Source organism: Electrophorus electricus, chromosome 7 (assembly GCF_041902795.1).
Source record: "Electrophorus electricus isolate QZ-2024a chromosome 7, ASM4190279v1, whole genome shotgun sequence".
NCBI classification, from domain to species: domain Eukaryota; kingdom Metazoa; phylum Chordata; class Actinopteri; order Gymnotiformes; family Gymnotidae; genus Electrophorus; species Electrophorus electricus.
Genome location: NC_137503.1, coordinates 2,862,501 through 2,888,700, shown reverse-complemented (window position 1 = coordinate 2,888,700; position 26,200 = coordinate 2,862,501). Strand labels below are relative to the sequence as shown.

Genomic DNA, 26,200 nt, shown 5'->3' with positions numbered 1-26,200 from the left:
TTTTTGAAAAATAAACATTCAGTACCCCAATGCACTGATTACACTGACATTTATTATTTATTGCTTGCATTTTTTTTGTTTGAAAAGCGCTCCAAAAAATTGCACAAGTGATCCGTAAAAACAGAATGGAAAGGCACAATAAACATTCATATTAAAGACAAAAATGTCTTTAGGGAAAACGCCTCATTCATGCATTTAGCATGAGCTACTTAGCATTTGCTGCTTGGTGACTGAATTAAAAATATGCAAAATCCTTCATAATCTGCTTTTTACACAATTTTAAACAATTATATGAAGTTTAATGAAATCACTGAATATAATTTGCTTCACTGATGATTGTGTCTGCCTTTATAAATTAAATGCAGATTGTGAAGCCACAGGAAGCTGCCCTTTATACCGTACACTCTGGGTCTTCCGGGTTGTATTTGAACAGCGTAGCGCGTTTCCCCGTGCGTCTATGTTAAAGACACAGAGAGAGGTCAGAGTCTCACCAGCCTCGCCCCCTGCTGGTCGCAGTGCTCCACACGCTCGTTCCGGAGGTGCCGCCCGTGTCCGAGCTCCTGTGCAGGGGCGTGGGCGCAAGGAAGAGCTCCTCGATGGACGACAGCTCCAGATCGCTCTCCTCTATGGACACCTGCGGAGAGAACCAGACGCTGCCTCACGCACGCTCGAGTCGGCGACCGACACTCTAAATTGATCCCAAATGCTAAAGCGGTGTAATACACATTGTCAATCGGAGCGTCCGTAGGATTAGGACCATGGAGGATGAATCGCCTTCAGCTGCACGGTGTCGGTGAGCCGCGCTGGGCGGCTGTTACCTACCGCCTGCTGTTTGATGATGGACGGGCGAAGTGAAGGCTTTGGGGCAGGGGGCAGCACTCGCGTCCCCCCAGTGGGCTTCACCTTCGGGTCGTTCAGCTGCCTTTCCAAACTCCTCGTCAACGTCTGGACGACCGAACCTGAGAAAGGCAAGCAGCTGTGACCAAAGGTGTCCCAGCGTTCATGTGCCAGGCTGCTGCACTCTGTCAGAACTGACAGAACTGGTTTGTGTAGAAGAGCCTATAGGTTGTCATTACAACATTCTAATGACGACAAACACCAGCAAGCTAACAAACACTGCAGCGTTTTTTGTAGTCTCTGTTGTTTCGCACTTGCAGTGCACTTCACTGGTTGAGGGCACTTACGGCAAGCCAGTGTGTATCCATGTCTGCCTCAGTGTCAGTTGACTATGGTTTACTGTTTTGAACCTTGCTAGAGCAACAGCAAGACGATTACTAGCCAAACACGGAGCACGACAGTGCCGTGGCTTTCCTTTTCAGCCTTTGAGGCTGCCAGCCACGTCCTCTTTCCTGTTACCGTGTGTAGCAGCAGCCTGACGGGCTAGCAGCCCCTCAGGCTCACTGGAAGCCTCGCTATCTGACCAGTCGAGCTCGGTGCCCGGCTCCCGTGGGTCCGTGGGTGGTTTGAGCTGGGTGGAGGGGGAAGGCTTGCCCCGGGAGCTGGTGATGTAGGCGCTGTCCTCAGCTGACACGTCCTCCTCTGAGCTGAAGGGAGGAGTGCTGAAAGAGAAAAAACACTCATTTTATACACACACACACACACACCGGCTGAAACGCAAGGGGAATGCTGACAGTCTGCAAGCACAACGGACTGACTCGTGGCATTATTATCAGTATTTTATTATTTGTGGTGGTTAAGTGTGTGACACACTTTGTGTGTCTCTGTGTGTGTGTGTGTGTGTGTGTGTGTGCGCGTGTGTGCACGCACATGAGCGTGTCTGGGAGTACCTGCTCTTCGTGTGGTGTGCTTGGGGAGTGTGAGCGCGTGGAGATGCTTTGCATCGTGGGGCTGGGATAGGGGTCTGCTGAGGAGAGTGTGTGGAGCTGCTCAGTCTGGGTTTAGGGGTCCTATCCATGCTTAAACTACCATGCTGCTTCTTCACTGTAGATAAGTACACCAGCCAAAGAGAAGAATTTTACATTATGGAATACAATAAAACATTGTGGAATACAATAAAAAGTGTGTGTGTTTTTATACTGGGAGGTTTCATGCGTGCGTGTGTTACGTTAAGTATTTTTGTATAAGTATAGTGAGTAAGTATGTGTGTGAGTTTGTATGTGCTAATGAAGGATTAGTATCTGTGTGTTTATGTTGAATGTCTGTGAGCATGTGCTTACACTGGGTGAATGCCAGGCGATTTGTCTGTGTGTACACTTATGCTGTATAAATGTGTTGGGGTGTGAGTGTGCTGAGTGCAGGTTGGGTTTGTGAGTGTGTGTGAATGTACTTGTGCTGTGTACGTGTGTGTGTGTGTGTGTGTGTGTGTGTTGGGGTGTGAGTGTGCTGAGTGCAGGTTGGGTTTGTGAGTGTGTGTGTGTGTTGGGGTGTGAGTATGCTGAGTGCAGGTTGGGTTTGTGAGTGTGTGTGTATGTACTTGTGCTGTGTACGTGTGTGTGTGTGTGTGTGTTGGGGTGTGAGTGTGCTGAGTGCAGGTTGGGTTTGTGAGTGTGTGTGTGTGTTGGGGTGTGAGTATGCTGAGTGCAGGTTGGGTTTGTGAGTGTGTGTGTATGTACTTGTGCTGTGTACGTGTGTGTGTGTGTGTGTGTGAGTGTGTTGGGGTGTGAGTGTGCTGAGTGCAGGTTGAGTGTGTGTGTGTGTGTGTGCGTGTATTAGTGTGTGTGTGTGTGTGAGTGTGTGTGTGTGTGTGAGTGTGTTGGGGTGTGAGTGTGCTGAGTGCAGGTTGAGTGTGCGTGTGTGTGTGTGTGTGTGTGTGTGTGTGTATATGTGTGAGTGTGTGTGTACACTTACACTGAGTGAGTGTGTTGCGGTGTGAGTGTGCAGGGCGCTGCGCGAGTGTGTTGCCGACGGATTTCCCTCCATTCTTCTTCCCTCGATTCTGCCTCACTCTGCGGTTTAGCTCTAACACCAGGTTCTCCCTCAGGTCCTGTAGGTGTGCCAGCCTGCTGGAGCCCTGCGCCCGCTGAGCACTCAGCCCAGAGCTCAGGCTCTTCAGGGTCTGCTTGGAGATGCCCTTCGTGCCCTGACAGTCACACAGCAACATTAGTCCATTCAGCACAATGAACAGGGATTAAAAGGACATTTTCACTGTGTCTACACACTGTATAGCACTATCACTGCACTGCTAACCTTTACCTAATGAACTTGCATTACACAGTTTTACTTTTTCTTTACATTTTTTATGCTTAGGGGTCTGATGCTAACATCAGTAACCTGTGTGTGTTAGTATATTTGTACAGTGCCTTGCTGAAGTATTCAACCTCTGATTCATCCAGATTACAACTGACATTTACAGACTGTTAAAGCCAATATTTTTAATACAAAGCAATACTTTCTTAATCTAAAGCCAAAATTCATTATTTATCAGATGTATAAAAAATAAAAAATGTTAAAATGCTTCTTGCATAAAGAAGCACTTGTAAAACTAACACTTGGAACAACCCATTTTACATTTATAGCATATAGCTGTAAACGCTTTGACCCCAAGCAACTTCCAATTTTGACTGAATACAACTCAAGCAACTGAGGGTTAAGAGCCTTGTTCAGGGGCCTTGCTTAAGAGCCCTGATTACGAGTTGAGCACCTTAAACGTGAAGGTGAGCACTGAGCTACCTCTGCCTCTGTTGCAACAATATTGTCTTAAAGTCCACTGTGGCTGATTTCTATCTTCTTTGCACATTGGTTAGGTGTGATTTTTACCCCTTCACCCCTGGCAGATTTCCGCCAGGTTGTTCAGGCTATTTGGATCATAACGGTGAACCCCAATTTATAAAGTGCTATAGATTGTTAAATGGAATAAAATCTGTTGCCCATAGTACAACGTTGCCATTTTTGGTGTTCAACGTCCACTACGTTGCTTTGACCTTGTGCTTGGGATCAGTGTCCCGTTGAAAGGGGACGTTTCTCCCAGGTTTTAGCTTGTCCGTAGACTGCAGGTTGTCTTGCAGTAGCTCTCCGTATTTAAATGTTAACGAGATGCCCAGTGTCCACTGAGGAAAAGCAGTCTACAACATTAGTCTCCCTTCCCATACTCCACTGCTGTGGTGGTGATGGTTGAGGATAGGGTGTTAGGTGTGCACACATCACAGTTTTAATTTTGGCCAAAAACTTAAATTTTTGTCTCATCTGATCACAAAACCAAATCCCATATTTTAGCTGAATAATTCTGATACTTTACAGCAAACTCCAGATGTGCGTTGATGTGTATTTTGTCCTGCAATAATGGTGTCTTCCTTGCCATCATCCCATGCAGGTATGATACAGTTTAGGGACAGGTTTGTCTAGGCACTGCATGGGTGGTATGATACAGTTTAGGGACAGGTTTGTCTAGGCACTGCATGGGTGGTATGATACAGTTTAGGGACAGGTTTGTCTAGGCACTGCATGGGTGGTATGATACAGTTTAGGGACAGGTTTGTCTAGGCACTGCATGGGTGGTATGATACAGTTTGGGGACAGGTTTGTCTAGACACTGCATGGGTGGTATGATACAGTTTGGGGACAGGTTTGTCTAGGCACTGCATGGGTGGTATGATACAGTTTAGGGACAGGTTTGTCTAGGCACTGCATGGGTGGTATGATACAGTTTGTGGACAGGTTTGTCTAGGCACTGCATGGGTGGTATTATACAGTTTAGGGACAGGTTTGTCTAGGCACTGCATGGGTGGTATTATACAGTTTAGGGACAGGTTTGTCTAGGCACTGCATGGGTGGTATGATACAGTTTAGGGACAGGTTTGTCTAGGCACTGCATGGGTGGTATGATACAGTTTAGGGACAGGTTTGTCTAGGCACTGCATGGGTGGTATGATACAGTTTAGGGACAGGTTTGTCTAGGCACTGCATGGGTGGTATGATACAGTTTGGGGACAGGTTTGTCTAGGCACTGCATGGGTGGTATGATACAGTTTGGGGACAGGTTTGTCTAGGCACTGCATGGGTGGTATGATACAGTTTAGGGACAGGTTTGTCTAGGCACTGCATGGTTGTTTTGATAGAGTTTTCATTTCCTCACAACCGTGCTCACTGGGATATTCAAGTACTTGGATTTTATGTTGTAGCCTTTTCTTATCTTGTTGATAACCTTATCTCCTGCATCTTTAGAATCCTATTTGGTCTTCATTTTCATAGCTTCACTTCACATGCACAGTCTCACCAATGGGTTCTTTTACCTAGAAAAGGTGAACTTTTTAAATGATTCACAGATAGAGGCCAATTGTAAGCCAGCTTTTTATCTTTAGGGTAATAGCTTTCATTGTTAATATCCTTAGGGTAATAGCTTTCTGTAACATGGGCTCAAACCCAGGTCAGTAAGGTGATGACACCAACGGCATATTGGGTGATCAAGCACACTCTAATGATGGTGGGCCCATGCGTGAAACAGTTAGATTGTAGAACCAGTAAAACAAGAAAAGTAAATAACTAAAAATGTGGGGAGTGAACCCTGGCCGCATTGTTACAAGGCAAACAAATACCCGCTAGACTGCGGCAGCTATAAAATTACTTCCGCGTATATCGCCCATCAAAGGAATGGAAGACGACAAACCTAGAGGAAAAACTAAACACCACGCCGAGCATGGAAAAAAGGAGAACCAAGGACACCATGGGAAGAATGGTAGCCCCAGTACACTGGGGAAAAGCAAACTAAAACTTCCCAAACAAAACCAGAAAACAGGTAGGAACTGCAATGGCTAAGGGGAGCCTTAGGAAAGAGACAGATTTGAGAGGGAAAGGAACGTGTGAAAACACAGACAGCCTCATAGAGCAGAAGAGAGGTGTAGCACAAGGGCTCACAGACCTCAATACCCAGCATTACCAGCTAGGCACTTGGCTCAAAACTTTAACAAAGACCCAACATTCAGTTACTGGACTTATATAGATCTAGCCCGGCTATTGGGCATCAAGCCTGATTAGTAGTGTGCCTGATTCAAGGCCTCCCTCTGGTGGCCAGAGGGGGCCTCAGCCTAGCACCGACCCTTACAGCTTTCATTGTTAGGGTAATATATTTCACTCTTAGGGTAATATCTTTCAACATTAGCGCAATATATTTAGGGTAATTTTTTTTTTATATCTTTCACCTGTAGTGTAATATTTTTCATTGATAGAGCAATATCTTTCATCTGTGTTCAACACATCGACAACACAGGGTTTGATTACTTATTTTAAGTTTTTAAGTAATTTTAATCACAGAATATTTTCTCATGTAAATCCATATCACTTTAAATAATTAGTACAATTATGTAATTTAATATATTAACAAATATGTCACAGCTTGAAACATCAAAGTGTAATTTGTGTGTGTGTGTGCGCGCGTGTGTATGTGTATGTGTGTGTGTGTGTGTGTGAGTGTGTATGTGTGTGTGAGTGTGTATGTGTATGTGTGTGTGTGTGTGTGTGAGTGTGTGTGAGTGTGTATGTGTGTGTATGTGTATGTGTGTGTGTGTGTGTGTGTGTGTGAGAGTGTGTGTGTGTGTGTATATGTGTGTGTGTGTGTGAGAGTGTGTGTGTGTGTGTGTGTGTGTGTGTATATGTGTGTGTGTGTGTTTGTGTGTGTTCTACCTTCCTCAGTCCCATCTTCTCCAGTCTCTTTTCCAGTACCTCCTCCATGATGGGTCTAAATTCCTTCACGAAATCTGGATTCTCTCTCAGCGATTCCAGAACTTTCCGCTGGGCCTCCATCAAGTCTTCCAGCCCTGCAGGAGGTGCACACATCAACCTCAGAGTGGTCCAAACAGTCAGTATATGTCAGCGAAGTGCTTTTTAGAATGGGGCGGTTTTAATTTCATAGTTAATCTCTTTGGAAATGCATACTCTCTTCCTCCTCTTCTTCATTATCATCATCATCATCATCATCATCATCTTCTTCTGCAGCATCCAGAACATTCTGGGAAATATGTATAGGTGGCTCTACAGAAAAGTTGAGAAAAGAAATTGTGTATGCACCGGTAAACAATTTTACACTGAATTTAATTTGAATTACTGTGAATAAAACTGGCCTTGTGCAGACTTTGAAGGTAAATCAGATATCACAGAGGTCAAGTACCTGAGAGGGATCTGGCTGAGAGCTTCTTAATCTGAAAGAAAAGTATTAGGAAATTCAGATAGTTCATTTAAAGGGGAATCAGATTATGTTACATATAAATTACATTACATGAACATTATATGTAAAACGTATGTTGTATTTAATTATAGAAATGGAATGAGTACATGACTGTTCTGCGGATTTCTGCATTTATTATTGACAAAAATGTGGTCTGATTTTAAAGTCAGTGTACTTAAATTAAGAGCACATTGTCACCGTTAGCCCCCCCCCCCCCCATCTTCCGTGTTCTGTGTTTTCCCTGTCTTGTGTATTTTAATTCCATGCCATAGTTTGGTTTTGTCCGCCCCTCGTGTGATTTTCCACACCTGCCCCTCATTTAGTTCAGGTGTTTAAACCCTGCTTGGTGGCCTTGGGCTTGGCTGTTCGTTCTGTAACGGTGAGCGGCGAGGATGCGGATGCGTGTGCGGAGAAGAGCGAGCTTTATTATGGGCAAATCCAAAATCAAAGACGTTGTAGCAGTCCAGGGTCATGTTACCAACACGGCCAGTACGAGGATACATTATTAAACGAACAAAACACATGAAGGCAAACAGGGGAAGCAGGATATAACAATGGCTAGGATAACAAAACAGGTTAACAAACGAAGGCTTGGAAACAAGACGAGCTTTCAAACAGCCAGACATTAAACCAAACGCAACCGTCAAATAAACAGCCAAGCCCAAGGCCACCAGGCAGGGTTTCAATACATGAATTAAACAAGGGGCAGACAAACGAAACTACGGTATGGAACGAAAATACACAAGACGGGGAAAACACAAGCTGGGAGGGACTAATCGTGACACACATAAATTAAATGATAAATACTGAATCTTTTAACACACTTGAAATATTGTTTGCTTGCAACAATACATTGAGTGCCATCAGACAGGACATAAGCTTCAAAGCTCCCTTGGTGTGCGTAAAGCACCACCCCTAACACACACCTTCCGGTCCTGGGTGTTGATCAGTCTGTCTTTCTGTGTGAGCTGAGAAGAGAGTGAGGTGACCTGCTGTTTCAACGCACTCAGACTCGAACTAGAGCTCTGCTCCACAAACAGGGCCTTCTGTAGCCTGGCGTTTTCACTGCGCAGCTGGTACACACACACACAGACCACTCTTGTCACACGTAATCTTAGCAAAATATGTCCTTGCGTTTTGCGTGACAGCATTTCCACAGCCCTCTTCACCTGCTCCTTCTCCTGCTGGTGTCTGTTCTGCATCTCTGCCAGTTTCGTCCTCCACTCATTTTTCTGAAAGGCATAGGAAGTGTTATATAAAGTCAAAGACCCTGGGCAAACTCCTTTAAAAAGGCTTACATTTTTATAATGCTTTAACCTGTATCAAATATGTCACAAAATGATTAGGTTTTTTTTATGTAACAGTGACAAACTGTGACAATCGGTGACTTTTCTGGGATGCTGGAACCTTTTGAGCCATCTTGTGTTTCAGTTCCTTCTCCCTGATCCACCTTTGCTCTTCGTTGTGGTCATCTTCACTTCTTAGATTGGGCATGCTTGTCTCTCTGCTCTCTAACTCCTGTAGTTTCTAAACACAGCAATGCAAACATGTACAATAACAATTTATTAAAGAAATACTCCCAGTAATTCCAGGAAGGATAGCTATGCATTAATGGAAACTGAAATGAAATGAATGAGAATAATTAGTGACTGGAACACCTATCTGAATTCATACCAATTAAATATTCTGTCCTACTCTGGAACTGAAGATCTGTCGCCATCTGGTGCCTGAAATGTGTAAATACACACAACCAGCATCCAGCTACACACTCACAGCCTCTATGGAGGAGCTCTTGTTTGCCATATCTTTAAACTTCTGCAGAAACAGCTGCTGCAACTCCTCAATTTCTTGATGAAACTTTCTCCTCTCCTCTTGCTTCCACCTCTCCACCATCTCCCTCTCTGCTTCCTCTCGCCTCTGTTGTTCCACCGCCTCCTGGGAAACATACATCACCAGACAGGTGACGTACCGGCGTGAATAAGCCTCCCTGTGCTGCTCTCTCACAGGGCCCTCCTGTCCACACGCTGGCCGACCCACACCCACCTGCTGTCTGCGCCGGGCGTCGGCCTCCCGCTCAGCCGCCAGGTAACTCTGAGTCAGTCGCAACTTCTCCTTCAGCTCTTCGATCCCGTCCTCCATCTGCTCCACCTGTCTCTTCTTCTGCCGCTCTGATGCACAGACACACTGGCTATATAACACAGAGCGCTGGGATCGTCCCTTTCACAGAGCTCACCTACACACATCAGCACTTGGCGTTACGGCTCTGTCTGTAACCACATGGCTGTGGCAGTGCTTGTTGCTTTGCTGCTACTCCAACATGGCACCCAACTCGAAACCATGAGTTTGCCATCAGTTTGACAGAATATGGTGCTCTATATAATGTGATACCTATGCATAAAAAGCTCTGTGATTCTTATATACTGCAGCTATAAACACCACAGAATTAAAGTTGACTCCTGATGACCCTCATAGTCATAATTTGATTTAAATGCATTGTGCCGAACAGCAGAGCTAAGCCATCAAAATACTGCATATCAAAATATATGATTTATGCCCGGCTTTGTATCTGGTGACATAATACAAATTTAGCAACAAAATCACCTTTTGACTTTTGACACTTACACGCTGACATGCTCGTGCTGGCTTTCAGTGACTCATTTTTCCAAGTTTTAAGGAGGTTTCGTACCTGCCTCGGTGATCTCAGGATGCCGACGTTGAACATGTGATTGTAGGTAGGAGTAATTGACAAAAGATTTTTCACAGAACTGGCACTGAAATGAGAGAAGGACCATCCGGCATCGTGAGTCAGCACAACCCTTCGCTCCTTCCACACGCAGTGTGCTACCAAGTGATGGGTAATGGGAACAACCTGTGCAAAGCTGCTATAAAAATTCACGCTGAAAGATGTCGGGCAGTGACTCGGATACAGTGATTCCAGAGTTTTCTCTTATCAGCTCTTAATAGTCTTAGCACATGCATATGGCCCCAAAAGAACCTTTCAACAGCTTACCTTATGGTAATTATTGGCACTGGCCTGTAGGAGGAGCTGCTGAGTGGCGAGCATCTTCTTTCTGCGCCTGTTCTCCAACTTGACTTCCTGTAGCTCCTTCTCCAGCTGCGCTCGCTCGTCCGCCGCGTGCTGGGCCTGAGAGAGCGCCCCCTGCAGCTGTTCTTCCAGTGTGGACACCTGCGTGCTCAGGCAGCCCTGGCAATGCAGCAGGTATTCGGTGCTGAGCTGGGACATGCGGAGCACCTTGAGCAGGGCGCCGTCGGTGGGCCCACGGCAGTGTGGGCACCGCTCCCCCGCCACGTCGCAGAAGGTGACGGCGCTGATGAACTCCTGCAGGGCGCTCACGTCCATCTCCCGCGCCACGCGGTCCACGTCCAGCACCGACATGCGGCGCCAGTCCATGGGCTCCGTGCGCGAACGGAAGCGGAAGATCTGAGGGACGGGTCCGGGGCTCCAGCACGGAGAGGCGATGAGGGCGGCGTGTGGCTCGGCTGTTGAATGCTGGCCCGGCATGATAAGAGGTTTAGGGAAAAGAGGTTGGGACATCGGGTACTGACCACTCCTAGGGAAGGTCTTGTGGGAGACGAGAGGAGAAAGAGGCGAAAATCAATCCAGCTTACCGCAAAACTGGCCTTGCTCTCTATGACAATTAGTTGCAAATTACCTTTCTTTTGACATATAAGCACAAATACACATAAACAGATGTGTGACGTTTGTTTACAAAAAAGCAGCATCTATCTATGAATTGTCCTATAACCATGTGAAGTGTACTATATGCTCTTGCTAGCATAATGCTTCACATATTGTTTATAAGAATACTCCTTAATCTCCTCCACAGGAATACTCATATAACCTCAGAACTGAAAGAAATAACATGGTTTATATAATTTATAAACAAGTCTTTTAAAAAATGACTTATTTACCCAACACTGCCCTGGGAAATGGTTCATCTTCTTGTAATCTCTTAAACGGAACACAGCACTTCTGTTTCCCTGGAGTGTGTCAACACTCAATTGCTTCTAAGCAGTTTTGTGGAACTGCATTGTTCTAAACCAGTGGTTTACTGGCAACCAAATGCCACTCCTTCAACGCAGTCACTTAACCACTCCATGTTTTTATAACTATCCTTCATCCATCCAGCATATGGTGCATAAATAGATCATCAATTGCAGTCGCTGTTATCCCTACATGTCTCTCTATGTGTGGAGAAACTACCCAAAGTGTCTGAGAGGTTATTTCACACAATCTTCTCATTCTAATACCTCTGTTCCTTCAGGCCTTTATACTACACTAACTTTCAGACTATTAACCCTTCTGGTTTTCAAGGCTCTCAAATACCATCTGACCACAAATACCCTTTTATACCTTCAATAACCATAACATTCTCACAGAGGCAGAAGCCGATTACTCTCCATTAATTTGTTGGGAAACAGAAAGATAAAGCTTCTGCACCAAAAATCTCAAACATTACACCGTTATCTTGAGTGACACCAGAGCAACAATTTTCTAATGCGATACTTAATAAATTACTAGACCCTAAACATAGTATTACGGTTCTGAGGTAGCATATTACACCATGCTCCCCATTAGTTCTGTCCCTATATATAAAAACTTAATAACATCTTCATAGGTTTTAAGGATACTGGTGATCTCTTTAGGTTGTCTTTGTTGTTAGCCCAATACATTTTGAAGGGAAATAAGATAGTAACAAACATGAATAGGCTTTTACAAATAAATAAAAAGTATTTTGCTCCCAAATTTCTCCACATGTAATAAAAAAATATATATATTATTTTAGTGAAAAACTGTATCAAGAGTATTATTAACTGTAAAATTGAAACTAAAAGTGAATCAACTAATTTATCTTAACACGCTCTTTACGTTTTTGACAACAATTTAGAAAGTAAGAAACAAACAGTCAAACAAACAAACAAACACTGAGCGGCTCCAGATCATTCTGTATCTGTTTAACAAGGTGGAGCTGAAGTAGTGGTGAGGTTTCACACACTGTGCACAGACAGGTTCATGATATGTGCAGATGCTCATGGACTGGACATTGACGTGCGATAACTGATCCCAAACCAGCCATTTTATGCAAGCTACTTTCTAGACACATCGAGACTTAAAAGCTGGCTTGACAGGCTACCCAGCTCAATAAAGGAAGCGTGCTGTGCTGGAAACTAAGTTTTTATGTGGAAGCATATAAATTAGCTTTGTTTTAACGCCGCACTGGTAACGAAGAGACTGGTAACTATCCACAAGACAGGCTGCAAAGCCATAACCGCAGAAAAGTCGGCTTCTAGCAGGGCTAAGCTAGGCTAACGAGGACCAGTGTGTGGACTACGCGGAAGAAGGTCACGCATTAGTCAGAATAAAACACATTTTAAAGTGTATATGCATGAATAAAGCCAGAAAAAAGCCGAGCGCCTCGGCCGCCACCTAACACTGGTCGCTCGGACGGCCGTTCCTTACCTCTGCCCTGAGCCCTTCGTGAGCATCCCCTTCAAGACTTTCCAGCTTCAGACATGACTACAGAGGGTTTTTACACATGTAAGGTTGGTTTTGATATTTGAGAGTAATACAGCAGCAGCAGCAGCAGGTTAGTGGAGCAGAAGAGAAGCGCAAACTGTTTCCTTGGAGATCCCCGAGGCGAAAGAGGTCAAAGTCTCACTTCTACTGCAGCTTTGTGCCTCCGGAATAGTCTCTTGCGAATTTTCTTATCGCCATAATGGTCTTCGAAATGTGAAATTACGGTGTGGAAATATTTAGTTTCTGTACTTCCAGACGGTATGTTGATTTCTGACTTAGTCCCCCTGGAGTTCTCAGGGTTTCTATAAAACACCTGTAATTGCCAAAGAACAAACATAGGGGGCGCCGTCCACCAAAATATGCATTTTACATGCACTTGAGGGTTCCTGGATTTCAGACTGAGTTGATTCTTTCCTTTATTAAATTTATGTTCATTTAATAGAACTAGCGTGTGCATAGCTCTGAACTTCTTTGGGAATCATATTCTTAACCTACTGATTTCCGTTCATGTTTTGCTGTAAGTGTGGGTGTTTTAATAAAGTGCAAAAGTATTTTTCAACCAGCAGAAACTTATTTTGTGGTATTTGAATTAGCCAGGCGTAATTTTGAGATTATCGGACTCAGTGTTAACTCAGATAACTTAGTGTTACAAGCAAGGTTTAAGTGGAGCAGCATCTAAAAAAATGGTTGCTTGTTTTGAAAAGTTAACATCATCTTTGGACTAGACGCATATCTTAGGTAAAATTCAAATAAAGAATAAAATATGTAAAATGTATTCTTAATGCTTTTTTTTTTTACTTTTAATATCAATTTCCCACTTAAATATGCAGTGTTTGGCTTAAATTAAAATGTGAAATTCTATTATGTAATTTGCATTTGCTTCATTTACTAGTGCAGGAATTTCATCTGCATGGAGATTTGGGCGCTTTATAATATGCTTTTATTTAAATCAAAACGCAGACTGGAAAATTAAAATGCTAACTGAAAATTAATTTTCTTGTGCATTTACTGTTGCTGATAAAATATTGATTATCAAAGACGCTTTGCAAGAAAGTAGCTGATATTCACATGTAAAAGGGAAACAGCGCCTCTCCTCTTTTCCATTCATATACTAGCTACTGGGGTTATTTTCCGGATGAAAAAAAAAACTGCATTTACAGATTGGAAAATTAATTTCGGAATGATTACATTTGCATTTCCACAGCCTTCGTCATGCCAGGACTTTAATTATGCGTCACTTTGATGGCTGAAAAAGACCTTGCTAAATATATCCCAAAAGTCGGCAATCGAGTTTCTATTACTGCATTACGTCTTCAAAGAAACACTTCAGTCGACATCAAGTTCAGGAAAGAATCTGGCTTTATTAGGTGCGGAGTACTGTAACTCACTCACTCACTCACTCACTCACAGATAGTACAGTAAGTTCTCCACCAACTGGTGATGCTTCACATCAATGACAGTGTCCTTGTTTCAACTGAACGCTGTGGGAAATGCGGAGGGTGTGGAGCGCCCCCTAGCGGACGCTAGAGGACCCGTAACGCTATAAATGTGCAAAGGGGGGGGGGGGGGGGGGGGGAATCCCAACAGCACCCGATGAAGCAACTGTGATCCACGTTAGCAAAAGAAGCAGCATTTATGGCAAAAAAACCAAACACATCAGGTACCGAGAAACAAAAACGATGCATAGAAGTAGCATAGATGAAGTTTTGATGATAAAAAAAAAAAACAATTATATTAGCAAGTGGAAGTAATAAACAAGTGAGGGAAGTTTGTTGTTCCAAAATAACACAACAAGAAGGAAACATATCTCTTGTTGCATTATCATAGACATATACAAAAATGTGAAATTCAAAATGTCTTTATTTATGTGCTCGCACATACTGATGCTTTTGTTTTTCCTTTGTTTATAAGTAACACTGTATCACGCCCGCAGGCCGGAGCGTGTCCCGTTTCCCTGGCAACCTAACCACTTCCTCGTTTCCCCGCTCGTCTGTTTCTATAGTTTCCGGTCTCCTTTAGCTTCAGCTTTGCTTATCTTTCGTTAGTGTGTCTATTTAAACCCTGTCTCTCGGGCTTGTGGTTGTTGGTTGTTGTTTAAGTATATCCCGTGTTATCGCTCGTCGTGGTCCTTTGCGGCTTCTCGCTATGCTCCAGGTTAAGTTTCTGTCTGTTTGTCTTTCTAATGTTTGTCTACACCAATTTCTGCCTCGCTCGTTTCTGGTTGAGTTTCTCTGTCTGTATTGCCCTTTCTGTTCATGTTCGTCTAGTTTATTCAGCTCTCGCGTACACGGTACGTTATCTCGGTGGTGTCGTTTACTTTGCGTTCAGGAGCCGTTATTGCCAGTCTTGGTCTTTATGCTTGTTGTTTCCCCGTATGTGTTCCGTTAATATTTAGTTCGCTTTGTCTAATGCCCATCCTTATGTCAAATAATTTGACATAAATTATTGAATTACAGCCAATATTGTTTCCATATTTCTTCAGATTAATTTGTCTGTTTTGCAACAGGTGACCCTGATACAGTAATGCTAGAATAGACTCCTCAAATACAAATGCCAGATATTTACAGCAGTGCATCCATAGTGTCAGTGTAATACAGCATTCCTATGTCTAAATTTTTGAAATACATTTTTTTTTTGATGGGTGGAGCCTTTCAGGAAGTCCAGTCCATACAAAAACTGGTTAATTGGTCCTTTGGTTAATTAGAGGTGGGTTTTGTTAAATGTAAAGGAATTCAGCAACACTAGCATGCTAAAATGATAAAGCCAGCAAGTTGGCAAAACTATTTGCTTGATGGTGAGGCAGATCAATGCTGATTTTTAAATGAATTAAATAATTCTATCAAAATCATGTGCTGTTCCTTGACAGTCACTTCTGCACATTGTCCACAAGTGATCCTTTGGCACAACCCAAAATGAAACCCCATCTATGGATTTCAAATGTGTCAGGTTTAGTTTAGCCAAAGTCCTGTAGAGTTGTTTTTCACTATTAATTATTCATAGTTGGTTGTGTTGTCTCCTTGTAACCAAATGAGAAAATCGACAAGGAGTTCAGCAGCTTCTCTGTGTTCAGATGTGTGGTAGCAGGTCAGATTCTGCAGATGACCTGACAAAAGATCAGATTTGAGTCCAACATGCAATTGAAGGCATTTATTTTGCGCACACAGTGTTGCACTTCGGTTTTATTACAAGTGTCATTACTGTAATTTTACTGCAATTTCCCTAGTGATCAATACATTTTTTTTCTATCTGTCTTGTAAAAACCCCTTTAAAACCACAATGGGATTTTATATATATATATATATATATATATATATATATATATATATATATATATATATATATATAATGAAAGAAATTAGGGGCATTCAATAATTAGGATCCTTTTGATACTCAAACAATAGGCTAGATACACTAATGAACAGAATTTTAAAAACCCTTTACCCCTCCCATTTGCAGTGAGTGTTTGATTCTAGATAACCCTCATTAGTGTTATTGGTATGATCCGGTTGGCAGTGGGTTTGTGCACACGGGCCTGTTCCACACTCTCATTGGGGTGTTTAGATCTATCAGCACATATGCTTTCAGCCTGGCTGCCTCCTGCAGTCCCACTGAACAGGCCCATCCTTCACTGTTTAATGAGTTGTTCGCTTGTCTGAAGCACAGCTCTGTTCCTCACACAGGTCCACCACTACCCATTTATATATATGGTGTTTAGTGGACTACCACTCACTAGAACTGCAGCTGCTCACAGAAAACTACCCACATGATCTCACAAACACAAATCCCACAAACGTCTGCAGACTCACACTTGCAACGGTGGCCTGCTGCAGCTGTTGTCATAGGCCAGATTCTACTTTGAGAAGTGCTTTGTGGAGAAGCCCCGGTTCCATGTTTTCTTTGGGGTATACACTGCTAGGGTTGAGTATTGCCACCAAGGTCATCACTATTGGAACACAATTCTTCTATAGGTTCTTCTAAAGACACTATAAAACAAACCTATATCCTTTTTATATTGAAAAATAATACAATTAATATTCAAGAAATATGTAACTATATCATTAAAGGTATTAATACATTATCATGAGCAACAGAATTCTGGTACAGTGATAAAGCTCAGTACTGAGACTTCTTCTAATAAATTAACATGTAAGTAAAAAATGTGTATTTATGGGCAAAGTATTGATTATTAAATACTAATAATTATCCATGCACAGTTGCTGTGCAATTCCAGGAATGTTATATGTGTGTTAACAGCAACTAAATGAATAACAGTAGTATCATCATTCTCTATAGGAGACTTTCATTTCCCTAACTGAATTTGTCCTGCAGGTTTTTGGTTGGTTTTTAAATTGGTTAACTGCACACATATGTTTTTTACAAAGAGACTAAAGAAAAATGTACAATGAATATTCTTGTGCATGAGGAAGATAAAAGCAGAATGCCTCCTGTCTTTCACGTGAACATAGGATGCTGTAGGACAGCGGAGGCGAATTAACTTTAAATAAACTGTTATTCTTCAATCCACAAGACACTTTACAGTTCATATTATTCTTTACACCAAGAGAGTATTTACAACGTTTGTGTGTCGTGGGGTACCCAAGGTGTTGTAAGGTTGCCCTTTTCTCTCTCTGGCTGCTCGTGTGCTGGGGCAACTGTTTGCTGGTGTGCCGATAGCCCTAGTCGGCATGTGGATATCATTTAGATGTTTTTATAATTTAGATGCTTTTGGCCATTTAGATGCTTTATATCACTATCCTGTTTTGTGCCAAATGATCATCCTTAAATTCCACTTATCTGATACTTCATTGGTTGTGGATAAATCATATGTCAATCCACCCTACACTGTAATTCATATTTTTGATATTTCCCAAGTAAAAAAAGGATTTCCTCTTTGTTACTTCCTTTTCTATGATTTGTAGTGGTAGAACCCATGTTTGAAATATTTCAGTGTTGTCTAATACATTTGGTCAAAGGTTTGTAGTGAAGAGTGCTGGCCTAGCGTTCGTCATGGTCTTTGACTACTTACTGCTTTGCCAGTATAAAGATAGTGCTGCTTTTCATTCTGTTTGGAAAAGAGAGACTGCTTCCATTAGGAGATCCTGCAAAAACAAACACATGGAAGGCACTAAGGACTGAAGATTTGTAAGTGTAAAGATGTTGCAGTGCTATGGACATGTGAAAGAAAACAGGGTGTTTCTGGACAGAAAGTGAGAACCAAAAAAAAAAAAGGAGGAAAGGGGAAATAAAAAGAACAGAGACAAATCAAATCTATGCCATGCCAGACACTGGGAGCAGATAGGAATGTTGACAGAAACGCCATCCTGATGGGTTTGATGGTACACATCAGAGACTGGTTTGAAAGTGTCTTTAACCTTTGGTCATTGTTAGGCTGGCAGTCATTTCAGAGAGTCTTTTCAGTATCTCATTAGCTAGTGGGAATTTGCACTTATCAGTCAGATCAGTCATGAAATAAAATAATCTGAACTGCATGTGGGTCATACTCCATCAAAATAATTTGCCCCTCATAGAAGGGGATGGGGGACAGGGCTCAATATTAAGAAGACCTGGCAATAAATCCATCAAATTATGTCCAGTGACATTGTTTCTGAAAACAAAGGGGGCAGTGTGTTCAGGACGAGATTGTGTCCAGGATAAGGGTGTGTCCAGAATAAGAGTGTGTCCAGGGTGAGAGTGCATCCAGGATTAATTAGAATTATTTAGAAACCATTGACAATTTCAATAAATACAACCCAGTATACTGATTACTTGTGGACATCATGAAGGGTAAACATTATAACAGTGGAAGTGAAGCAGAATGGCTTGTGTATCTCGGTCAGTCTTTGAGAACAGACACATAACGGCCCCCTTTGTTATATGCTCCAATTCCTTTAATCACAAAGGTGCTTGGAAGTACTTCGATGACACTGAATGCATGGAAAAAATTAACAACAGATTGTGCAGTCCATTTAACTCTATAAAATCACTGTTTGCAATATAGGCCTTATGTATTACATTCCGAAGTGAAACCCTCAGGAAGATGGTTTTACATCAAGCAAATCTTTCCACATTGTTTTACTGCCAGGATTGAAAAAGCATGTCCCACAAAACACACACACACACACACACACACACACACACACACACACACACACACACACACACACACACACACACAAACACGTGGTTTTATGGGATGTGCTTTTTGGATCATCCCATAAATATTTGTGTGTGTGTGTGTGTGTGTCTATATATATATATATATATATATATATATATATATATATATATATATATATATATATATATACGGCATGGGTTAGATTTGTGTGCTTGAATGGAGAGTATGCAGGGTGCAGGTGGAGCTCACGTCTCCATACTGCTGCTGTTTCGCACCTGGCCGGCGATAGAAGGTGAACGGAGCTATTTTAAGCAACAGTGAGATGCAGACGATTTGATCTGCTGTAATTTCATGCCCAGTCGGACTCTTATCTCTCTCATCTCTCCATGCACCACGTATTAGTACCACTTACAGGAGTCAGGGGACACTGCACACCAGGGAGCAAAGTACAAAGAAAATAGCTTTCTTCAACATAAAGGGGCCTCAGGAGATATATTGCCATTAGTTTTGCATGTGAATCAGAATCACTTTATTCCACCAGGTATGTGTATACACATACAAGGAATTTGACTTATAATGTTGTAATGCATATTTTTGTTTTCTATTTAAAGCCTTGAGCCTCATTTATAAGGCAGCACAGTGGTGTTGTAGGGCTGTGATATTCCTGGACACAGGTTTATAATTCAGTGGTGTTGTAGGGCTGTGTTATTCCTGGACACAGGTTTATAATTCAGTGGTGTTGTAGGGCTGTGTTATATCCTGGACACAGGTTTATAATTCAGTGATGTGGTAGGGCTGTGTTATTCCTGGACACAGGTTTATAATTCAGTGATGTGGTAGGGCTGTGTTATTCCTGGACACAGGTTTATAAGTCAGTGGTATTGTAGGGCTGTCTTATTCCTGGACACAGGTTTATAATTCAGTGGTGTTGTAGGGCTGTGTTATTCCTGGACACAGGTTTCTAATTCAGTGGTGTTGTAGGGTTGTGATTTTCCTAGACACAGCTTTATAATTCATTGATGTGGTAGGGCGGTGATATTTCTGGACACAGGATTCAAATTCAGTGATATAGTAGGGTTGTGATTTTCTTAGACACAGGTTTATAATTCAGTGATATAGTAGGGTTGTGATTTTCTTAGACACAGGTTTATAATTCAGTGATATAGTAGGGTTGTGATTTTCCTTGACACAGGTTTATAATTCAGTGAATTGGTAGGACTGTGATATTCCTGGACACAGGTTTATATTTCAGTGATATGGTAGGGCTGATATTCCTGGACAAAGGTTTATAATTCAACAGGGTTCTGGCTTTATTTTGACTCCAGACTTGTTTCTAAAATTTCCACAATGACACTTTGTTCTGGGACAATTTCACTAGAGGTTTTTGCCAGGTTATTCTGATTTGTAGTGCAAACTGTTAAAGCCCTGTGTTTATTTGATTTGCTAATTAAACTTCATGGGTCTGACATGAACATGAAAAATGTTCCCACTTCATATGTTTCTCTGTGCTACATGACCAGGAAAGAATGTTGCCTGTAAATCAGAGCTAATTATCTGTAGATGGTAATGCCTAGAACAGACATAGGCTTATTCCCAGTGATTGTGAGATTTTGTCCACAGATGTATAAATGTGTAATATATCGACACCTTCCTAAAATAATGGCCTAAGTAATTTTTTCAGGTTTTTCAGGAAACACAAAAATCTGAACAAAATATATAGAAAATATATTAATTATTTCACTGAAAAGGGTATAACAATAGATGACTTTTGACATACTTATAAGAATGTCTGTCAATTATGCAACATAAGAGAAATAAATGACTTGGGCAAATTCCTGAACATTCCTTTGTGACTTAAGCAATTTTAAACTTTCAACTTTGTGAACAATGAAGAGTAACTAATGAACTAACTAAACATAATGCTGAGGAAACATGTGCATCTTATCACTTCTTCAAACTTTTCATTGCTGGGATCTTGACTGATGCCTTTTAATGTGGCAAACTGTCAAAGAACACTCAACGGGCAGTATGTGTTTCATTGACTGCAGGTCCTGGAACTTTCTCTCCTTGATTGGCAGAGCACATGGAAACATTCTAATCCATGCTATTGGCTCATTTGGTACCTGTATCCTCTGTGGCAGTTCTTCCCACACTGCTTCTGAGAAGAACAGCTTGAAATTGACCTTCACTGTTAAACTGAAGAGCCTGCAAATCATGCACAGTTGGAACTCCAGTTTTTTTGCCTGGTGTGATGCTAATAAAGTAAGATGCATTCAGTTTCAGGAACTCGTCATGTCTGAGCATTTTCATATGGTACGGTGATGGTCTGATTCTTGCATTCTGGAGTAGGATGAGGTAGTCGCTCGGGGTGAAGATATCAATAACTAGTTTGCGTTCAATAGTATGCTCTCACACTCCATTTGTGTGTGCCCTGCAACAGGGTATTTCTCTGTTATTACTACCCCATATTTCCTTGCAAGCTTACAGAATGCATTGGCTACACATACGTTGCAGCTCTGATAACCGCAACCATCTCTCCATACTATGATCTCTTTCAGTTCTGGATGGTCTTTAATCACACATTCAAAATGGCAATATTGAAGGTGTGCAAACACTTCACTACTGAGGTTGCCTTCTGTTTCATCCCAAATGTAGCCGTGCCATTCCTTTGACCTCATGTTGAAGAGTGTAAAGTTATGGACCTGCAGTTTTGTTTTGTAATACAGGCTGCTGGCTTGGGTCTTAGGACACAGTAGCACAGCTTGCAGGTCCTGATTATTTGCAGAATCTTTGTCACGGGATTTCTCTTGCCTTGCTTCAGCTTTCTGGGTGACATGGGCATCATAGTCAGCCTTGCTGATATTTCCACGTTTGAATGAAAAACAAATATCACACGGATCTTTTCGTGGAATGAATACAGAATAATTCTCTTTATGGAACACATCTGTGATATATTGTATTCCAATGGCTCTCACTCCAGCAGTTGCAGCTGTCTGTTGATGTTCCCGATGCAGTTGGGAGATGGTTGTGCCTGGGTGAAGGAACCTCTTGTGTTTGTAGGTCTCTGTGCTTCTGCAGTAGTGTGAATCAACAGTTGGCAGGTCCCTCAACCAGTCCTTGACATCAGTTTCAAGCTTTGCATGCTTGCCTCTCTTAGGTCCAGATTTAGATGGTGCTGCTGCTGCTTGTTCTTCATGTACGATGGAGTCTTTGTTCAGTCAGTGGTTCTTTCAGGGATACCATGTATAGAGGAAATGCCTAACACACTTTAATACTCTTTCCATCTTGGATCTTTAGTTGGTAGGACAATGAAGAACTGCATCTGGATTCCTCAGCAACTTTCTTTTGCTTTGTGTTAACCTTTGTGTTAACCTTTGTGACCTTTGTAACATATAATCGATGTTCTTCCCAGGTGTTCATTGTCCAAAACCTCTGAAACATGTACTGCCGCTGCTCTTTTGTAATGGCTGGGCAGTCTCGAGTTGAGGCTTGCTGACAGAATTTTGAGGTGCAGGGAAGACCCAAAGTCTTGGCACTTATTTCTTTCCCACCTTTGCTCCTGTAAGACGTTCCTTTGAGGTGTTTCTTCTTGGATTCATTTTGCTTCCATGTTCCCAGACCAAGCCGTTTATTTATTTTCCTTTTGGCTGAATTTAAATCAACATTCTCCTGTTCTAGAGAGGTTGCCACCATAGTTAGGCTGTCTTTATCTTTAGGCACAGAGGACTCAGCACAGGATATGTCCTCATCAGATACGTCCTCTTCATGTTGTGGATTTGTCTGCTTGGCATTCTCAACCATATCAATAGGAGTCTAAGGCATTTTCTGCTCCATCTGAAACAGACTCTGGGCCTGGTCCATGCTGCCTCATCCATTCCATGACAGTCTCATTGTCATCTTCCATGGAAGAAGCATGATCAGTGTCGAGTAATTCTCCTAAAAAAAATAATAATAATAATAATTGGCTGTTAAGATATATCAGGAACATGCTTGCAAGTTGTAAAAACAGGTGTAAGTATTTATTTAGAATTACTAATACTATGTTCAAGATTTATAAAAATTTAATGTGGAAAGAAATATTATTACTATGCATGAAATACAGAAAAGAAAGTGTTAACAGAAATCCTATCACTTGTCACAGCCAGATTCTGGAGACTTTCTATTCTTTGCTAAATGCTAGCTTCATGGATTTAGCTAGTTTACTAAATAAAATTCTGGCTAAAGAGACTGAATAAAAAGATATACAACTATGCAATATTTCTAGTATTATCAATCTTATAGGAAATGTTATCACTTACCAATCGGTTATGAGTCCTGAATCATGGAATTAACTTAATGGGCTTGGAAGAGTTTTGTTCATTTTAGAGCAGCTGCCATTTTGAAAAGTGTCAAAAATTGCCTGAGTCATATTGTCTTTTGACTTAGGCAAAATAAAATTGCCCAAGTCACACTCTTGACATAGGCCATTATATTACAGGGGTAAAATCACATGATCTGTTAAACTGAGGACATAGGTGATTTTACCAGAGGTGGCCAGCATGGTGAGGAGGTGATTTAGGCAAAAAATAATTTTGGTCAAAAATGACTTAGGCCATTATTTTAGGAAGGTGACGATATGTGAATTGATAAAATATTATTCTTTCAATTACTGATGAATGCAATTTATTTTAAAAATAATATTCCACATTCCCCCATCTCAGATGTATTATTTGTATTGCCTGATGATATGTTTGACTTGGCATGTGCCAACCCTGGCACGTCAAACACGCATTAATCCAAGAATTAGTGACCAATAAGGCTGATTTTGGGGCGACACTCAGCTGGCATTTGACCGGCCTTGGGATTGCCAGATGGGTAGGTTCGAATCTCGCCAGTGTGCCGCCTACTCTGCTCCAAAACGACAGATGGCACTGCATATCCAACTCAGTCTCCAACTACCGAGAATAAAGCGACTGTAGCGTGACGCACGGCAGCACTGAGACTTAGAAGACAGCAAAGTGAACAGCGATGGGAGACGGGCGACTGAAATGCAATCCACGTCGTTAATGGCAGTGTCTTCTTTTGTGTTTTTTTGCTCAAGTCTCAGCCAGACCTGTGTGCCCTCTCCACGTTAGTGCTCCGGCTGCTGAGCCACGTCTCCTCTCTGGGTTTGCGGCGTGCCATGCGTCTCGGCAACAACCCGCTGGTCTGATGGGGCTTTTAAGGATTATGCCGCCGCCGAAGTTTCAGCTTCTGGCCGTTTTGGCTTTTGCCGTGGCTGTGCTCTTCATCGAAAATCAGATCCAGAAATTGGAGGAGTCTCGGGAAAAGCTAGGTAAGGTTGTCCGCACGCATGCTGATTTGGGAGATTTAACACATCCAGCATTTCTGCACAGTGGTGACAAACTCGTGTGCGTTTTCACAAGTTACTGGAGACACTGCCGCTGCGCACACAGCCACCCGGGCACCAGTCGCCGGTGGTCACCGCTCAAATTTTAGCTGTCTAATCTTTTTATTCATATAAAGCCAACCAGCTGACTAAAGCACTCATGTTTGTAGCCTTGTGGAAGAGGGAAGTCGCGGTTTTCTAAGTAGCTAAGATAATTACCTGATGGTTGGGGCTTTTGGACTGGATTAGCATCGTGTACCGCGAATCGGACAATAACATTTCCAGAAAAAGTAACGACAGCTAACCACAAAGCTTACGAGTTAAATAACCTAACCGGCCGGCCGAAGAAGACCTGGGATCATTTTTGGTCTCCATAAACCCTGGCTCAGGGCTTCGAGGTTGACTAGTTAGCTCGGCTGCTAGCTGGTTATTCCCATCGGTGCTAGCTGACCAAAGGTATACACAATCTTACAATAAGCCTGGTGATCACTTGGATCTAAACTTGCCTTTCTGTGTGGTCTGGACTCTTAAACTAACACAACAACACCCACAACCTGAAAACAAAACGTCGTTGTGTCATCTTTGTGCCTCCTGACAGCTAGCCAACGTTATAGCTAGGTTATATAAATCGAGAAGCATCTTACATGTGCCTGTGCTCCAGGTGGTTATATTAGAAACTACTGCTTTAAAGAAACAAAAATCATCCAGTTTTGCGTCTGACTGGTTGGAAAGCACGGATAAAAAAAAAAATCTACAGAAGGGATGGCACACTAAATAAGCAGTGGCAGGAATAACCTGGCACACTAAACCCTGCCTGTTTACCCACTACACGGCACGGGGCATCAGATCCTGGTGATCGCACGCGGCATCTAATGGCTCGTGAGATGATGGTGTGCAGCACAGGTGCGCGCGGACATTTATGGGTGGAGAAAGTGGAGCATTGCTTTGTGTCTCAGACAGAATTGCAAGAAGGGACCGGACCAGTTGCAATTCGCTGAATTCACTGAGCGCTTAACAAAGTGGAAAACCTCATTTGTGTCTGCTGATTTATTGAGGAGGCAGCTCCTTGCTGCCGGGGAGCAAAGACCAGGCTTCTGCACAGTAACGGCGTCTGACTGGGAGACTGGCTGGTAGTAACTTGGGTTCTTTCAATTCAGTCTGCTCTCTAGTTTCCTCTTAATTAGATTATTATTCTTAGCCCTGTTTTCACTGCCAGTGATGGTTAACAGCGAGCTTGAAAGCTTGCGTTAAACACTTTTTTTTTTTTTAAACCAAGTGTTTTGATCTAAATTCAGATTCACTGTCGTAATACCATGCGTTGTAATCTCATGAAATGTTTATTGCGTTACCTTTCTCCACATGACACTTTTTTTTTTTCTTCTTTTTGGTGCAGTTTTTTCCCTGTATTTTGGGTTTACTAGTGACCCAGATAGCTATACTTGAAAAGACAACATTCTAATGACATTATTTCTGTTAAAATTATTATACACATTAATTGAAAAAGACCTCTTGATGCAACATTAAAAAGAGCTGGTGACTTTTTGCCTTAAGAAGCATATTGTGCTACTGACAAATAAACCCTTCACAGGTAATTAAAAACCCCCCCCCAATTTGACCAGAATTCGCATTGCAGGTCAGGAGAGATGAACCATTCCATTAAGATGAGAGTTAATTAAATTGAATGAAATGTTGCTTTGGGTGGGGTGTTTGATTGATGAGCCCAGAGAGTTCACTGAAATGTGATGGATGTGGTTTGGCAAATGAGTGAAATATGACTGAAATATTTGCCTTTGGAGGCTGAGAATTTATAGAGGCCAGACTATATGTACTAGCTTGCCTTGTGTTGCTTAGTTCATTAGGAGATGAAGTACTGAGCGTTCTCCACCCACTTCAGTGGCAATTTTCACTCTGAAGGCTGTAAATATCATTGGCAAAGCAATACTAATAAGCCGTGTTGTGTATTGTGGCACGACATAATCAGCTAGGCTTTCGAGAGGCAATCACATTTTGCACACTCCTGTCTTTTGCCACCTGAAGAATTATTCAATTGCGTTTCTC

General features: G+C 42.2%; 2 protein-coding genes across 7 annotated transcripts in view; one reads left to right on the top strand and one right to left on the bottom strand.

Moving 5' to 3' along the window:
- Positions 1 to 32: 32 nt before the first annotated feature.
- Positions 33 to 12,949, bottom strand: dzip1l (DAZ interacting zinc finger protein 1-like). Of its 6 annotated transcripts, none has more exons than XM_035524599.2 (16): positions 12,600 to 12,949; positions 10,128 to 10,700; positions 9,804 to 9,888; positions 9,161 to 9,285; positions 8,891 to 9,052; positions 8,525 to 8,644; positions 8,287 to 8,349; positions 8,044 to 8,190; positions 7,061 to 7,091; positions 6,829 to 6,924; positions 6,577 to 6,710; positions 2,809 to 3,040; positions 1,788 to 1,941; positions 1,357 to 1,559; positions 823 to 959; positions 33 to 634 (listed from the first exon to the last, which is right to left on the bottom strand). In XM_035524599.2, exons 2-16 carry the CDS (start codon positions 10,671 to 10,673, stop codon positions 488 to 490), a joined length of 2,382 nt encoding a protein of 793 aa, XP_035380492.1. In that variant the 5' UTR covers positions 10,674 to 10,700; positions 12,600 to 12,949; the 3' UTR covers positions 33 to 487. The 6 variants fall into 6 exon arrangements, with proteins under 6 accessions (XP_035380492.1, XP_081574488.1, XP_081574487.1 ...); XM_081718362.1 differs by lacking the exon at positions 12,600 to 12,949 and adding an exon at positions 11,051 to 11,184 and having other exon boundaries at positions 6,616 to 6,710; XM_081718361.1 differs by lacking the exon at positions 12,600 to 12,949 and adding an exon at positions 11,051 to 11,183.
- Positions 12,950 to 23,717: 10,768 nt separating this feature from the next.
- The window catches only part of hs2st1b (heparan sulfate 2-O-sulfotransferase 1b), a 53,141-nt gene continuing 50,658 nt past the window's right edge, over positions 23,718 to 26,200 (top strand). The window contains exon 1 of the mRNA XM_035524693.2: positions 23,718 to 24,088. Within this exon, the coding sequence (XP_035380586.1) occupies positions 23,965 to 24,088 (124 nt within the window). The 5' untranslated portion in view covers positions 23,718 to 23,964. The remainder of the gene's footprint in view (positions 24,089 to 26,200) is intronic.

What these genes read in the sequence shown, in the direction of transcription:
- dzip1l (XM_081718361.1), bottom strand. Translation starts at nt 11,077, where the DNA reads ATGAACCATTTCCCAGGGCAGTGTTGG. An exon ending in ACGCCCGGCGCAGACAGCAG is followed by an intron (nt 9,053 to 9,160) that starts GTGGGTGTGGGT and finishes TATGTTTCCCAG; the next exon opens with GAGGCGGTGGAACAACAGAG. An exon ending in TCAACACCCAGGACCGGAAG is followed by an intron (nt 7,092 to 8,043) that starts GTGTGTGTTAGG and finishes CTTTTCTTTCAG; the next exon opens with ATTAAGAAGCTCTCAGCCAG.